Source organism: Mastigoproctus giganteus, chromosome 7 (genome assembly GCF_048544385.1).
Source record: "Mastigoproctus giganteus isolate SK-2022 chromosome 7, ASM4854438v1, whole genome shotgun sequence".
Taxonomy (NCBI): Eukaryota; Metazoa; Arthropoda; class Arachnida; order Uropygi; family Thelyphonidae; genus Mastigoproctus; species Mastigoproctus giganteus.
Window position 1 is genome coordinate 142915143 of NC_143581.1, and position 18374 is coordinate 142933516.

The 18374-nt window shown below is 35.7% G+C and overlaps 1 protein-coding gene across 1 annotated transcript in view; it reads right to left on the bottom strand.

Moving 5' to 3' along the window:
- Positions 1-996: 996 nt before the first annotated feature.
- The window catches only part of LOC150083240 (leucine-rich repeat-containing protein 49-like), a 494942-nt gene continuing 477564 nt past the window's right edge, over positions 997-18374 (bottom strand). The window contains exon 18 of the mRNA XM_090377128.1: positions 997-1378. Coding sequence (XP_090233254.1) covers positions 1148-1378 — 231 coding nt within the window. The 3' untranslated portion in view covers positions 997-1147. The remainder of the gene's footprint in view (positions 1379-18374) is intronic.

Genomic DNA, 18374 nt, shown 5'->3' on the forward strand with positions numbered 1-18374 from the left:
TACTTGCTTTATTGTCAAATGGGCTGCAATTGTAATCTGATCCCGGCAAGAAATTCAACTGTCTTTTTATGTCACACAGTAAGAGCAGAGAAACCTGAAGTTCATATTAGTGTCTCTTGGTTTAATGAAAATCGTTTGTACCTAGAAGGCACTGGATAATCAGATAACACAGCTAATACCTTGGTATAGTAAAGGTAGTAATTTTTTGCACAATAATATAATAATTCAAAAATTATATTTTTAAATATAAAGAAAACTTCTGATCATATGGTTATTACAGCAAGAATAAACAAAATTTATTCAAAGATATGATCATATATCAAGTTTAGTCAAATATTTACTGCAACAAAAAATTCTATGAAAACAAAAATAGCACGAACTAAGAATAAGCAGAGTGCTGGTTTAAATGGTAATCAGAAAGCTGGATCTCAAGGTCAAGTATTAAATAATTTTTTTTTTGTTCAAGTTATTAAAATGGAAATCAATAAATATTTATTTTCATAAAATTCAGTAGGATGTCATGTGTAATAACATCTAAATAAAAATTAACAGGAATGATCATGAATATTCATTATCTAAAAACCTACTGTACAGTTCTATTTACAAAATATTGCCTACATGAAATATATATGTAGTCATGAATAATATAAAAAAAAAAAAGTATAGGATGGAATAAGAAAGGAGAAGTGAATATATTATTGTACAAATATGGAAATGAGGCATTTAAAAATCAAAATTAATCACAAAAATGTATGTATATATGTACAAAAAGGTATTTTGTACAAGGTACATTTAACTTCATATATATATACCACAATAAACACACTGAGCATTATATTGGACAGTGTCTTCCTTATGTAGAAGTAACTGAACTACAAAGCTAGAAATTTTTTTAACTTGTGCAATTGATTTCCCTTGTTCATAGAGGTATAAGTAATGAGCACATAAGTCTTTCAATTTTTGATTACTAAATGCATAGACAATTTTTGATTCCTTCTTGTACAATGTTTGGTCCATATTCAGTAATTATTTTTACATAGCAGTGGATATCTTTGGAATACTCTTACAAGAACATTGTATTACTGTGAAACAAAACCTCCCAAAGCACATCTGGAAGAATTACATATCACACTGTTATTGTGAAATATTATTTTTCAGAATCTTTTAAAGACTTATAATTCTTTGCCACATTGTGAAATGACTCTTTCATATGTTTGTCTAGGTTAATACAATCATGGAGGGATTCTCTGACTACATCCAAGAAGATGGACGGCCAAACATGTTGAAAGACTAGACGTTTCTTCATGGTTTCATTTACACAATTAAGACTCCTTTCCAACATGGCTTTTGCTGCAATCTTGTAACTTGGCAGTGTGAACTGCAAAGCACACAATTGAGAATATTAATAAAACTTATGTCCTTAAATAAATCAACAATAACCTAAGACATATGTGATGTACATGTGAATTCAGGTCTTCAGGGAAAGATAAAAATTTAAGTTAACTGTAATCCATTGTGAAATTAATCTAGGTGATTATGTCAGTTATAGTTCTTGTATGATCCTGGATCATTCGTAATAAACTTCATGTCAGATAACAAGGGACAAAATTATATTAACTCATCATCATGTACCAAGGAGTATTTTATCCCCATCTCTATTGGTCTAAAACTATTTACTATTTAAGCATGGAATGGTTATGATTGAGAAATACCTTCAGTATTTTAAAATGAAAGACTAAACTTTAAGTAATTCTCATTCATTAAAGTCTGGCTTATCACCCAAATTTGAGGTGTCGTTTTTGAATATGTTTTTTATTCTTAGGAATATTTTTTGAAACATGTGATCAGGCAGATGATGCAATTTGCAAAAATGAAGTCTTTCTCTGCACCTGTTCCAGCAGTGTAAATATTTTTCCTAAAATGAAGCCTCCAAACCAGTATGTTGTTGTTATTTGTTATTTGGTTTTTAGGAGCATTAGCAACTAAGGCCATATTGCTCCGGGATATGCGGTGGTCATTCCTTGACCTTTCCGCATACTCCGTATTTGGTGGTGACGGGCTCGAACCCCGGTCTAATCAAGAAGCATGTGCTACGCACTGCTGCTCCTTCCCACCTGGCTACGGAGGCGCACACCAGTATGTAGTAATCCAGATGCAGCCTAACCACTACCTTGTAAAATGGGATATTCACATCCTTATCCTGCTATGAAACTTCCAATCACTGACAAAACCCCATGAGCTGTGCTGCCAGCACTGCTCAGAGAGCTTTATTATTATTATTATTATTATGAGCCATATGGTGCATGGAAGCCTGAGGCTTATGCTGCACCAGTCAAAAAAAAAAAAAAAAAAAAAAATTCTGAGTCACCCTGAGAGAGAGAGAGAGAAGTAGAAGGAAATCACCAAGAAAGAGAAGAATGATGATATCCAGCTCAGGACAGCTCAGGTTTGCCAAGCCCATACTCATGGGGTTAAATTCATATCCAATTGCACAACTAACCTAGGTGTTTTTAATTTTACACCACTCTGAGTGCAGTACCAACACAGTTGGTATGTTAATCTGGGATTACTGCTACTCATATGCAGTACTTTGAATTTGTTAAAGTTAAACTTCAATTGCCATTTCTCAGCCTATCTGCCTATTTTTCTAGATCCTGTTGCAGTAGCATACTGTCATCAACTATCCAGCCAACCTTTGTTTCATCTGCAAATGTGGGCATCAAATCATCACTATAATTGATAAATATAGAAAAAAATAATAATGGGCCAAACACCAAAACCCTGGGGGACTCCACTAATAACATTAGCCAATGAAGAGCAATCAGTGTCCATTGATTACACTCTGTCTTCTTCCACTTGACCATTCCTTTATCTATAGCAGCAACTTGGCCTTAATGCAACACTGCTCCAATTTGTACAGTAGTCTTATGTGCAACAGTATCAAAAGCTTTTCTGAAATCCAAGTATATGATATCAAAATTAATTTTTGGATCCAGTTCATGTGTGACAACATCACAGTATCCAATCAAACTGGTCAGACAAGATTTGCCCTTAACAAATCCACACTGTGTCTTAAGTATAACTGCAGGCTTGTCTATATGATCCTGCATTACTTCATTAACTCCATTATTTTTCCTGGAACAGTGGTTAATCTAATGGGTCTGTAATTATTCATATCACCTTCTAATTCCCCTTTGTGAACTGGGGATAAATTGCTCATCTCCAGTCCATAGGGACCTCCTCCCCTGAATCCGAAGATGCTCCCATAATTATGGCTAAGGGTTTGCTTACCTCCTTTGTTATCTTCCTTAATATAACTGGATAGTTTTCATCCACCCCATGCAATTTCTTTATGTTCAGCTTCAACAATTTTTTTTCCACTTTCCTCTCAGTTATCACAAAATCATTTAGCTCCCTGTTAGAGTTGGGTGAACTTCTGTCATACCACTCCTTAAAAAACTCCATATGTGTGAATGTGGATGCAAATATCTATTTAGTGTGTCAGCACCCTGAGAATGATGATCAACAGCTAAACCAATGACATCAAGTGGACAATCTCTTTCTTCTACTGTTAATAAAAATAAAGAAGGCTTTGCTGTTTTTCTTGGCATTCTTTGCCAGAGGTTTCTCATAATCAGCCTTAGCATGCCTAACCTTTGTGACATGATTACAAACCAAACTCATTTATATTTACCATATGCTTCTGTATCATCTGATAATTTATAAGCTCCCATGTATTTTTCTTCTCTGCCACAGAATCACTGCTGATAATTAGATTAAGAGTGTAGCTCTCTCTCTCTCTTGTTGCCTCTCTAACATACTGTTGTAGAAAAGAGTCATCCAATAAATCCATAAATTCTTGCTAGTGTGCGAATAATCAACCCACAAGTTCCAGCCAATACCTGGAAAGTTAAAATCCCCCATTATAAGATATTCTGATTTACTGGCCCAACTAGAATGAGTACATTCCACCTATAATACACTCCTACTCTCATTTTTGTTCTTCAAGTGCTTATGTCAACACCAAACTGACTCAACGTTGCACTGGTCACCCATGGATTTCATGTGCTTCTTAACTAACAGCATAACCCCTCCTTCCTATTTTTTCTGTATATATTGTACTCCCCATATTCAAATTCTGTATCACTCATATCTGAGTGACACCAAGCCTCTGAAAGCCCCACAATGTCTGCATTTGATGACTTGACCAACGCTTAAAATTCATCAAATTTATTTACTATGCTCTTAGCATTGGTTTACTTGAACCTGTTCTTACTCTTAGTTACTCTAACACAGCCCACTTATTTCCTTGTTCCAAGATAACCCACAGCTGTCCATGAAATCCCTAGTACCTTGCTTACTGGACTGCTGCACGTTCAAATAGCAGTGCTGCAAGAATCACTTTCGCTTCTGCCTGTGGCTATTATTAATAGATTAGTATGTATATCCCTCAAGCTTGCAGTTTTCCAATCTAACTAACGCTGCCTTAATAGCATAAGCAAATATTCTTGCACCTTTTCTATTTATGTGTATCTTGTCCCTGTAGAAGCAGTCTCTTCTATTAACAAGCACAGACCACACTGAAAATATTCTACCCCATGTGCTTTGCACAAGCTCTCCAGGTTGAATTGATTGACATGCCTCTCAACATGTACTTCCTCCTATCATGTCTGTCTGTGCAAGGTAACATCACAAATAACATCTTCAGATCTCTCTGGATGGAAATTGTTCCCCTCCTACACCAAGGATCAAGTACAATATCTGTCTTGGATTTATATGTTCTTTTGAGGTTATGAATAATGCCTTGGTTCAGTTGCTGCATAAAATTGATATCAAAGAATAAAGAATGAGATACTAAAACTGAAGAACAACTTCAGCTTTAGAATCTCATTGTATGGAGTATCAGCACTATACAATGATGTACAATTATTAAAAATCTTTTTTTTTTTTTTTTTTTCTTCTGAAAATCATTCTTCCATTTACTTTCAATAATCAAGACTGAAAAGTTATGATTACAAGCCAATGAAGATCTATTGGTCTCATAACTGCATGAAAGTTGGTTGTACCAACTTTAATAAATCTTGGTTTGGAAAATTTTTCAGATTTGTATAAGAAGCAAATTTCCTATTCTTAACCTTTTTATTGAAATAAAGTTTTGATTTATTAATAACTTGTTTATTTACAACTGTTGCAAACTGTAGTGTAAGTAGAAAATGAAGCTGAAGAGCTGGATACAAGTCAATTGCAATATACTATATTCTTATTCCGAACAAGTGCAGCATATTTTTTGTAAAATCATGGGTGTACTGAGAAAGAAAGGATTTTATTCTCAAGAATAATTTCAGTGATGTGTTCTTAGAAAATACTGGAATTATAAGATTTAAAACAGTAGCCCAATCAGGGAAACGAAATAGTTCAGACCAGCTCATTCTGTATTCTAGTAATGCCAAATCGATGAAGCTGAAAATGACAATGGGACAGAGCTTCTCAGAGTTTTGATCTGAGGCACCCAGAGACAGGGCCAGTGAAGAAGGGAGGTACAGAGGCAGTCATCTAGGGACAGACCAAGATATTTTTGTACCCATTTATTAAGGACATATATATATGCAAACCCAGGCACTTGACACCGACCTGAACAAATTCGCCGCTGAATGGACATACCGAAAAAAAATGACTAGCAGGACTAATCAGCAATGATTGAGCTGGTGCTCTTATCTCGATGTGAAGCCAGCTCGACCAGACCTAAATCTTGTGAAGTGTTCTCTCCTTTGTATTAAAATATGTTTTCATTTGTAAATTACTTTTTTTTTTTTTTTAAATAATTGTTCGAGTATCCTGGAAGTATCGGGTGGCTGCAAAACCCCTGGCTTTATGGCCATGAGTAGCAATAAAGATTATCTCTCTCATATATATATATATATATATATATATATTTTTTTTTTTTTTTGCCTCATTGTTTTGTTTTTGGCACCCCAGGCAATGGCCCTGCTAGCCCAGGCCTTAATCTGACACTGTCCAGGTACCTGCATTTTAAAGGGCATTGCACATTATAATTGATATAATTCCAGAAATGAAATTTCTTCTGCATATGCAGAATGAAAAATTAATGAATGGGAAGCAAAAATCATAAAAATTACAGTGTAATAGATATAATAATAAAATGTTATTTATTACTACAATTATAATAAACAGAGCCTGGAAGCAAAGAATTCATATGAACTAGTGAACAGCTATATTTTACAGCTTTCAAATTCCTTTGCTAATTATTTTTGTAAATATTCCAGGTAACATGTTAATTTAATTTCACCCTTAGAGTACTTTTTCTTTTACTTTTTTCTCTGTGGCAGCTTAGTCACATGGTATATTGCTATCTGCCACTCATTAGAAGTCTGCACTTGATTTTTGTTGGTAATTGAAGGAATTTCTAGAGTCGTCTTCAAGTGAGAAGACTTGAGAATAATTCGTGTGGAATTTCTTCCCTTATGAGTTATTCTGGATTTTTCAGCCAGCAAACCAGCTCATGACTTGCATGTTGTGTATATACAATACACATATGACCTGGTTCCATTAAAATAATAATCTGAATATATATACAATATCTTACATGTAGCATTCTAAGATTGTCAAGCACAAAGACGGAACTATAAATTGCAGCCCCCACCACAAGATTTTCAAATCATTTCACCCCCTTCTCTGTTCTTTAACAACCATATCAAATCATATCATCAGGTCTCTTTGCTGTATGGTAGTTTTTACACCTAGTGCTGATCACCCAAAGCATGCTGAAGTGAGATTATCAATTGTAGAACCTATTATCTACTCATTTAGCTCACTTCTTATTGAAATCCATAACTAAAAATAACATGTTATAGTAATAGTATTAACCATATAGTGCACAGGCTTTTGCTGCACTGGAAAAAAAAAAAAAAACAAAACAAAACAAAAAAACTCAACCAAGTAGAAAAGAAAACACAAATTTTATGTTGCTCTCCTCATACAGATAAGTATCCAATTGACCCTTGAATTTATTAAAACTGTCATCCTCAACTACCTGAGAGGACAAATAGTTAAAGTTGACAATGACTTGCTGGCTAAAAGAATATTAATACATGTTATTTTTAGATATGGACTTCTGTAAGTCCATTGTAATACTTCTATAAGTATTACAATGGAACAGGTACGCAAAGTTTTATTAATTTTTTTTTCGAATGTGGAAATTATGTTGCTGTGTCTGCTGTATTAACGAAAACTGAAATTCTTGAATATGCAAAAAAACTTCTACAGCAAACTTCAGGGAGCATATTCGAGTATAATCATTTCTTTGATTTTGTAAAATTACCTCAGTTTATATTCAGGATAGCACAGAAAGTCAGAGGAATTTAACGTTTTCCTTTGTAAGTACAGGCACTCGCCGGCTTATGTAATACTTGACTTACGGAAATTCAAATGCCGGCGGGTGCAAACTTAAAAAAATCGTGGAAACGTATTTTACATCCTGTAGGAATAAATGGAGGTATCGTGAAAATATTGTAATATAAACCCAATAGCACACTTTTTGTTTTGGTAATTCGTTCCAAGACCTCGGAAGTTGAAATTTTCGCTATATAACTAAGCTGTTTATCTCTCTAAAAGGTCATTTTTATAATGGAAATTGCACTACACTTTCATTGTTATCATATGTTCTGTTATAAGAATCAATTTTTGAAATGCCTTTGTGATATTTTTCTAAAACACATTTCTGGAGGTCATTACCATAAAAACAATTTGCACTTTCTGGTTTATTGGGCTTTTCTGTTAGCGCAATCTATTATAAATAGGTAGTAAACTCGATCTTATTGCATTTGTGATAATACCGATAATTGGAATTCTGTGAAAATGTAAAACATTTTTATGTTACGGTATTATAGTAAAATGAGTTCCCATCACTGAAATCTTCAATCATATAAAAAATATAAATAAATTTTCAGAATCTTCTCTTCATTCCTATTTACTTATTACAATGGTGAAGGGAAGTTTAATTTCTTAGCACTGTTGGCAGTGCTAAGAAATTAAACAAAATTGATTTAGAAATGAAGATGATTAATTAAGTAGTACGAAGCAGGACAAAGTTTGTCATCTATTGCATGGAATAAAGTTTTGCTGCTTCAACAGTGAATACTCTTTTAAAGGACAGTGCGCGCCTAAAAGAAATTTTGTGATGTGTTGCGGAAAAAACCCTTCTAAATCTCCACAGCCCTCAACTACCGCAGTGGCGTGCTTATCAGCTGGAGAGTTAATTCTGGCAACAATGCTCGAAATGTAAAACTTGCTGATGTTATGCCTGCCTCCTCTCTTTTTGTAATTTTATAATTTTGAAATTTTTGCAATCTTGTATGCTTTTGTAATTTTTCCTGCGCATGATATAAAAAAAATTGAATAAATAATTTTCTATATGTTCGTTGAACATGAAAATAGAATTATTTTTTGCTTTTTTGCTTCAATCAAATCCAGCATGCATAGTTGTGAGTGCTGCATAAGCATTTAGGGAAATTCTGACTTACGTAGAGTTCTGTGGAACGCAACCATTGCATAAGTCAGGGAGTGGCTGTATGCTGAATCTGTATAGGCTCACGGTAGTTTTTTTATGTAAACCCCAAACACGAGAGGTATTAGAACCTATAGTACTTTGTACCGTGCTTGGATTGGATTGGAGGTTGAGAAGATGAAAGAAGATATTTGTTGACATTGGACTTGAACTTCTGCAGACTGTAATTTTCAGGAAATACATAAGGAAGGTTATTCCAGAAAACAGCAGTTGAATGAATAAACAAGGAAGATGAAAAGTTGGTTCTGTCAGTTTGAAGTTGGACAGTAAATGGATGTTGGCTGGTGGCGGCACGTGTTTGGACTGTTTTGAAAGAGAGAGAGTGGGAATTATAGAAGCCAATTCAGAAGGACAGTGCCCATGGAAGTATCTGTAGAAGAGGCATGCAGCAGAAACAGTACATCTATGAGACAGGAAGTGGAGAGACTCTGTTAAAGATGAATCATTAATTAACATAACTGCGCTCTTCTGAATGGAATCAAGAAGCCTGAGGGAGGTTTTGGGGGCACCACCCCCAGTTGTGGGAACAATATTCCATGGTAGAGCGGATTTGCAATTTATACTGAGTGAGCAGCTGTTTGGAAGAAAAGTAACGCTGAGAGTGAAAGAGAAAACCAAGTTTTTTAGATGCAGAGGAAGCAATATTTGTAATGTGCTTGTGCCAAGAGAGATTAGAAGTTGGGGTAATCCCCAAAAGAGTTATATCATTTTGCCTCAAAATTGAAGTGTCAATAAAGAAAAGCATAGCAGCAGAAGAGTCCTTTTTGCGAGATATAAGACAAGACTGAGTTTTAGAAGGGTTCAAATCAACTAAGTTTTCTTTGCCCTACTGGAGAATTACCTGAAGATCGGCATTTAAGAAATTGGTAGCAGATTTTCGAGAAGTTGAAGCTGATTGAGCAGGACAAGGTTTCTCAAAATGAAAAGTGGAATGCAATGTGCTGTCATCGGCAAAACTGTGGATAGGATTTCCAGTCAATGGAAGAAGGTCATTAATATACAAAAGGAAAAGAGTGGAGGAAAGAACTGAACCTGGGGGGACACTGGCATTAATGGAGAAGTTAGAAGACAGACAGTCATCTACCATCACCCTCAGTGAGCGATCAGAGAAAAAACTGGATAATCAATTACTGAAAACAGTTGGCAAACCATAAGATGGAAGCTTGTTTAGAAGACCTTTATGCCAAGCACGATCAAAAGCCTTTGAGATGTCAAGAGCAACTACTTGTGTTTCACCGAACTTTTCCATTGAATTAGTCCATAAATGGGTAACATAAGCCAGAATATCACCAGTGGATCGACACTGACGGAATCCATACTGGCGATCATTGATCAGATGGAAGGTTTCTAGGTAGTTTAAGAGTTGGCGGTTAATTAATTTCTCCATTACTTTAGAAAGAGTAGAAATAATTGCCATGGGACGATAATTGGATGGGAGGGATTTGTCACCCTTTTTAGGAACTGGCTGGATATGAGCAAATTTCCAAGCAGAAGGAAAAACACCTTTGGAATAAGAAAGTGAAAAAAGGCGGAAAGAATAGGAGTAAGTTCAGGAGCACAGGTTTTGAGAACAAGTGAGAAATACCATCGGACCTTGAGCTTTCTTAGCATCAAGATTCGTCAAAATCCTTCTGACATCCTTTTGACAGAAGACCACAAGAGGCATTGAATGGAGCGTGTTGGGAGATGTTTTACCGAGATCATTAATACATGAGTTGGAAGAAAAATGGAATGCTAGCAGGTCAGCTTTATCCTTGGCTGAAGTTACAACAGAACCATCTGGTTTGGACAGAGGTGGGAGCAGAGATGGGCAAAATTGCAGCCAATAGCTTTGGCAAGAGACCAGAATGCTCGGCTACCATTAGGGCAAGAAGCAAGTTTTCTACTCTTAGCCTGTTCAAACTGTAGTTTGGACTGATTAATAACTGCTTTACAATTGTTGCGAGCTTTGGTGTACGCAGAAAATGAAACTGAAGAATTGGAAACAAGCCAGTTACGATATGCACCATTCGTCTCTTGAACAGCCTTAGCACATTTATTGGAAAACCAAGGTTTAGATAAAGAACAAGATTTTAAAGTGGAGTGTGGGATAAAGGATTCCATTCCTGCAAGAATAATTTCACTCACACGATCTGAGGAAACATTGACATTAGAAGTTTTGAAACAGTAATCTGACAAGGAAAAGAAGAAAAGACGTCTTGCAGGTCATCGGATTTTGCATTCTTGTAATGCCAAACAACACGAGGTTGGGAATAGCCATTAGATAAAGGTTCCATTGGAGAAGAGACAATCACCAAGTTGTGATCTGAAGTGCCTAAAGGTCCTCTCACTTCGACCGTGTACTTAGAAGGGTTGTTTGTAAGAAAAAGATCAAGGATATTGGATGTATGATTAGGATTGTCTGGTATTCTTGTAGGTAAATGAACAATCTGTGCTAGGTCATTAGTAATTGCAAAAGCCTCAGCATCTCAACCAGCTGGGTCGGTGTGACTAGAAAACGGAAGCCAGCTAGAGTTGTGAACATTACCTCACTGTTAGGAAAGTTGGACTGGAGAAAGTCAAGTTGCAAAGAGAGGAAGTAAAAGAGCTCCAAGTGATTAGTGGAGTTGGGAGAATGGTAGAGACAATAGATGAATCTGACACAATGAGGTAGAGAGATTTTAAGCTAGAGAAGATCAAAGAGAGGAGATTCCAAATTGCCAAGTCTCTCACAGGGAATATCTGAACGGACATATGCACAAGTACCACCTTTGGGGCGAAAGCAATTACACAGCAAATAATTTGTGCATCTGAGATGAGCAGTAGTTGAATCAACTGATAACTGAGATTCTGTCAGAAAAAGTACATGGGATTTGGCAGACTGCAAGTGGAAATGGACATCGTTGAGATTAGAACTGAGACCACGTATATTTGTGAAATAAATTAGGAAGTGCTTGGGAGGTTTAGATCTTTTCGCAGATAAGCTTGCTCTATTAGTTTGACAATTCATGGTGTATTCAATAGTAAGAAATAGTGGGTGGGACATGCTGTATGAAGTAATGAAATTTTTGGATATGGTGTACACATGCCAAGAATATACCCAGATCCTGGACATAACGTGGCCTCGACAATGCTCCCCGCATACACACTACTCGGACTCCCTCCAGTCACTATCTGGCAGAGTAGAGGTAGCAAGATTATACACTAGCTAATCCGGAAGCCTCCTAGAGAGTTACCAATAGGTTCGGTCCAGTGTGCTAACTAGCAGCCGGCCTGCGAACACCGTTTTAGAGCTGTACCCTCGAAATGTAAGGAATATTGGATCTCGCCACAATGTTCATCATAACCTCAAAAGTCATTAATCATACTGCATAATGGAAGAGATAGGGAAGGGTTGACCAGAACTTAGTTCTAGAGACTAAACATGGGTTTCACCACTTCAAGCCTCTAATAAGCAAAGTGGTGGTATTGTACCGGTTGATGGGAGTCATCTACCACCTAGTATTGCCTGGTAACATAGAGGGGTGGCGTTGCTCCATGTGGTGTGGGCGCCACACCTTGACCCCTGCTTACGTTGGGTCACACCTGGGTGGTCACCCACCATGTACTTGTGCATGGAGGTTATACCCAGGATTACTAACAGTCCCACCATCTTGAAAGTGCAAGCAGAGGATTTGGCTGTCACAGACTGTCCGGACTTCGCCGAAATTGGGTCCACTTGACTTGAGTGTCACCCGAATATCAGTTCCATCAGCGTTTTAGACTCTCAGGTAGCAAGTACAGCTTGTCTGGCATATCTGAGAGAATGTCTGTAACAGAGGTTTTGTGGAGAAGAAAGCATGGTTTTTTAAAATCCACACTTTGGTCTTGAAATTATATTAAAATGTAGGGATAGGATTGTTTATCAGTACAGTAGTCTTTCTAACATTAGCAATCAGGATTTTTCTCTCTTGAATTGTCTGTTAGACACCACTATTGTAGAATGTCAAGTGAAAGTTTTGTTCACAACAATGGTTCTGCTTTATAGCACTATGCAGCAATCAGTTGCTGCATAGTCCACTAGTAGATGGGGGGCCCTTTGAAAGTTCTGGAGGAAATACAATATTAAGAATCCCACAGATAATGCTGAATCAAGGGAAGAAGTCACCCAGGCTATAATGAATGATATATAACAGAATGTATGGCCGCAGTGTGCATTCATGTTGTTTAGTTGTTGTTTGTGGAAGTGGCAAATGAGATTGTTTATGTCTACTTTATCAAAACTAATGTGGTTGAGATGATGAAATCACACGATGCTGAGCCAACCATCAAGGATATGATCATGTTGAAGCAACAAAGGGTAAGAATGAAAAGAAGAAAAAACACAGCCAGTACTACAAGTAAAACAGCCATTTTCATTTAAAATTGCTCAAACACGGGACAAAGACATGTTCAGCGAAGATTATGTAATCTTTTGCACTGCAGTAATGAAATGTATTAAGAGAAGAAGAAAAATTCCTTTGAGATTTCTATCCTTGACTTCTTAAAATGTGGATAATTTTATATGACTAATACAGTATGTATTTTTATTTTTAACGAGTAGTTAAGTGAAGCTTCAATTAAGTCGGTGAATCCAAAATTCTGACGATGGGAATGCACTTCACTTTATAATACATTAATAGGAAAAACATTACGATGGTGATTTTGTCATTTTAACATGCATTTTTGTTCATAAGATCGTATCTCCCCAACATAAATAGGAGACTGTCTGTACTTAAAAACTTGTCACCGTTTTGCTAATCTAGTTGAATATTTGCCCAAAGATGTGTGTACACATACATACTTCAGAATATATTTTACTTCATAACAAAAAAGCATTAACTATGGATAATTGCTATCAGCTAATAAACATGTTAAATCACCTAATGAGTAAGCAAAATTTCTGTTTTGAGATCGGCTAGACATGAAATGTAAAACAAATCTGCTTTTTAAAAAGAAATAAATTTCCAGAAAGAAATAACTGAAATCTCGTAGACTACCTCAGACAAAATTTTAACCATGATACTTGAATAAAAATTTTTATTTCACGATCCATTAAGGGCATAAAACCACACACAACATGCTTATATAAAAAATCAGAAGGGAACTGACATGAAACACGAAAACCATAAACAAAAAAAAAAAAAAAGAAAAGAAATGAAAAGAAATAGAAAAAACCTGTTATATAAAATTAAACAAGAAATCAAATCCCATCTGTGAAAACTCTTAAATTTCCTTCTGTGAAAGGATTGGCCTTGAACATGAAGTCAGTGAGATTTCTGCCAACTTGCAGTTATTTGTTTTTCCCAGAGAGAGTTTTAGCTTATCCACTCACCTTCATCTTATTGTTCTTATCTTTAATCCTTTCAGCACTATTCTGTATATTCTTGCTATCTCTTTTCTGTATTTCCAACTAATAGTGGACACATTTAATTGATTTTCGAACATAGCTTTGAAAATCAGAGGAGATTGGATTTGTCAGGCACGCGATTATTCAGTTTGAGACAAAAATTTAAGAAATTTAGTGGAATTTAAATCAGAAGTTGATGAAACTGAATGAAGTGATAAGTAAATAGATGTAGAGGATATTACAGTATCAAAGAGAGTTATGAGGTATTTTTACAAATTTTTTTTCTGATTTTTTATGAATTTTTTTAGTGATTTTTTTATTTTAATTTAATTTTTGACAGAAATTTCATTTTCTAATGTTGAGCAGTTAAGTTAAAATACAAACAGATTAATATTTGAGAGCATTTATGTCTGAAGTCTTTACTTTAAAAGATTTTAAAACATACAAAATTAAACTTCAGAGTTCACTGCTAGCAGAAAACTCACTGCTCAAATGGTTAATGGAGGTAGACTTAATAAGATCTTCCAAGTCTTTTCAGTCACTGGATGCATTAATAGAACTTAAACTAGTAAACATGATGCATAATTAAAAAAAAAAAGAAAAAAAGTTAACTTATTTAACTGTAAATATTTACAGAAAACTTAAACCACTATCAAATATTCCTTCTATAAGAAATCCCAAATGAGCTTAATTCTTTGTGGAAATAGTGTTAAAATTAGCTTAAAAAACTACTGTGAGCAAACAAAACTTCCAAAAAGACAAGTTCAGAGTATTATTATTATAATTAATCAAATGGTGCAAGGAAGCCTGAGACTTTTGCTGCATCATCCAAAAAAAAATTTCCGAGTTACCCCTGAGTGAGTGAGTGAGTGAGTCAAAAATAGAAGGGAATCACCAAGAAAAAGAGAAGAATGATGATATCCAGCTCAACACCCTGGGTGTGCCAAGTCCATACTCACCAGATGTGAGCCCCTGGGGTTAAATATAGCAAATTAACATTTCAGTTATAGTTTGAGTATGCCAGTTCACTGACAATTATATGCATGCATTCTGATTAATAACACAAATTCCTGAAAAGGCACTAAAGAGATTAAAAAAATTTAAGACAAATTTAATAATCAGTTATATAAACTCAGTGATCGCTGAATTATGACCACCCCATCTATAATGGACTATGCCACATAGCTCACAGTATAAAAAGCTGACCAGCTTTGTACACTAGAGCAGTGGTTTGTTTGTTTGTTATTTGGTTTTTAGGAGCATTAGCAACTAAGGCCATATTGCTCCGGGATATGCGGTGGTCATTCTCTGACCTTTCCGCATCCTCCGTATTTGGTGGTGACGGGCTCGAACCCCGGTCTAATCAAGGAGCATGTGCTACGCACTGGTGCTCCTTCCCACCTGGCTACAGAGGCGCCTTAGAGCAGTGGTAACTGGCATCTGGCTATGCAAGTCAAAGTAATAAATAGCAGTTATAGGACATAGTAAAGATATTATGGAGCTTCAAAATAGCATGATTGTGGGAGCTCAGGCATCAGATGCTTCCTGATTGGAAATGACATGTCTTGTCAGTTGCTCATGGCTCACTGTGGCTAAGGTGTACAAAGAATGGTCTCAAACCACTTCCTTAAACCCGACAGAAATGCAAAGGATTACACAAGGTGGATGTTCAGGATGAGCAAAGAGTGCAGTTCAGGAGGATGCCACAAATTTTTTTGACAGTTTTCAAAAAAAAAAAAAAAAATGGTTAATGTTTATCACAGTATTCAACATTTAGGGCAGCAATTTTATTTTGCCTATTAGTGGTACATAGGGGCGCAGAGCTACTGACTGCACAATCAAACGTATGGGGTTCAATAGCAGATGACATAAGAGACACTCCTCTCCTCACCACTGATCATTGTGAATGGCGAATGCTGTGTTGTCAACATGCTGGTTGGCCATTGAGGAATAGAAATGAGTATGTTGGTTGGATGAGTCCAAATACCTGTGAAACATGTTAACGGATGCTTCTGGGTGTGTGGTGTAAGCCAGTGGCGCGCAAACTGTGGGGCGTGATCCCTAGAGGGGGTCGCGGAGATTTTAAAATAAATTTATTTTTTTTGTGCATATAGAAGCTATTGTTGTTATTAAACCTGTTGTTAAAATTACTTTTTCAATACTGTATGTGTAGAAATCTTACTACTGGAACTAAGTCTGAGGTACGAATGAACCCTACTGCTTCTGCAATTTGCCTTAATTTGCTCGCTGACCATGGACAAAAAAGGTGGCTGACTGATGCAGCTTCTCAGTATAACTCAGCAACGAGTAGTACTGAGAAGTACTATTCAATTAATCCCTTTAGCTCTTAATTCGTGCTTGCTATGCTACAGCACAAATTCTCAAATTGCCTAAAGGCCAGAGGTGCGAATATGCGGTAGCAGTAAATATATATAGCAAGTGTGTTGCACGTAGGCTTTATTCTGTTTCATAATTTGGTGCTTTCATACTTGGATGTGCATTCTTCTGCTACTTTTTCCTATTGCACACTTCATTATTATTATCATTGTTTTTATGAAGAAAAAAATACATATTTTACCATGGATAACTGGGTAATCAGAACAAAAAGGCCGAGGAGTGACAACAATAATATTGCTACAGGTACTTCAGACGATAATAAGGTAAGAAATATTATATCATGTGAAAATTTGGACACTAACGTTATTTCAAGTGAAGTGCAACCACCAATTTCTGGTAGAGAGTCATCATATTCCAAATCAAAAGGAACGAAAAAGAATAAAAAATATCAAGAGGAATTTATGAAGTATGGCTTCACCTACAGTGTTGCTGATGATGAGCAACGTCCTTTGTGCATAATATGCTATGAAAAACTGGCTAACGAAAGCATGAAACCTGTTACATTAAAAAGACACTTGCATACAAAACACCCAGAGCTAATTAAAAAACTGAATCCTTTTTCAAAAGCCATGCCAACACCATACAAGGTCAGAAAGGTTAGCAGTTCCTTGTAAAGCTTTAAGAGCATTGTTAGAAGTTCGTATTTAATGGGAAAAAAAATTGAAATCACATACTATTGCTGAATCCCTTATTCTCCCTGCTGCAATAAAAATTATTTCAATTATGCATGGAAAAAAGTATATCAATGATTTAAAAACCATCCCTCTATCCAGAGACAGTCTCGCGGCATATTGCAGTTATCGTGGACAACATAAAATTCAATTTATTAAATCGATTGAGAGAAAGTCCAATTTTTGCAATGCAGTTAGATGAATCCACAGATATTTCCAACCTTGCTCAACTAATCGTATATGTCAGATATACTGCTATGAGGGAGATATTTTGGAGGATTTTCTATTTTGCAAAGCTTTGGAAGGAAGAATGACGGGCGAGAATATTTTTGATGTTATAAATATTTTCTTTCAAACAAATAATCTGACGTGGAAGAACTGTGTTGCGAATTGTACCGATGGTGCGGCTGCATTAATAGGAGAAAATAAAGGTTTAAAGTGCAAAGTAAAGGAAGGTGCTCCAAATACAGTTTTTAATCATTGCATTATACATAGAGAAGCATTAGTAGCGAAGGAAATGCAAACTGATTTGTACTAAGTTTTGAAACATGCGGTAAGTGTGAACAACTTTATTAAAAGTAGAAGCTTAAATAGTAGACTTTTCACTATACTTTGTAATGAAATGGGATCCGCTTATGAAACGCTTCTTTTATATACAAAAATGAGGTAGTTTTCCAGTGGTCAAGTGTTGCGACGTCTTTTTGACCTCAAACATGAAGTTTTATTGTTTTTATCAGATACAAATCAGAGCCTCGACCAATTGTTTACAAATCAAAAATGGCTTGGAAAACTTAGTTACCTTGTTGATATATTTGAAAAACTTAATGATTTAAATTTAAATCTTCAAGGACAGGGAACAAATATATTAATACTCAGTGATAAAATAGAAGCTTTCAAAAAGAAGCTCAATCTTTGGAAAACTGAATTTGGGCATAATAAAACTGAAATGTTCCCATGTTTTTCTGATTTTGTTAATAGCAGTAATATTGACATTTTACAATTTAGAGATATCATTGCCACCCACCTGACAATACTAATTAAGAATTTTTCCAAACGATTTCATGTTTCTCCAGAAAAAAAAGTTGTATTGGATCCCACTGCTTTTGATATTTCTTCGTGCCCCGAAATTACCATTGAGCAAAAGGAAGATCATATCGACCTGTCGTGTGATGAAGCATTACGTGCTTGTTTCAACATTACAACTTGCAAAAAATTTTGGCTTTCTCTTCGAGATGAGTATCCAGAATTATCAGAAATGGCGATACAAACATTGCTACCTTTCTGGTCTACATATTTATGTGAAGTTGGTTTCTCAAAATTAACAGCTATGAAAACAAGACAGCGTTCCAGACTTGATCCAGAAGATGACATGATA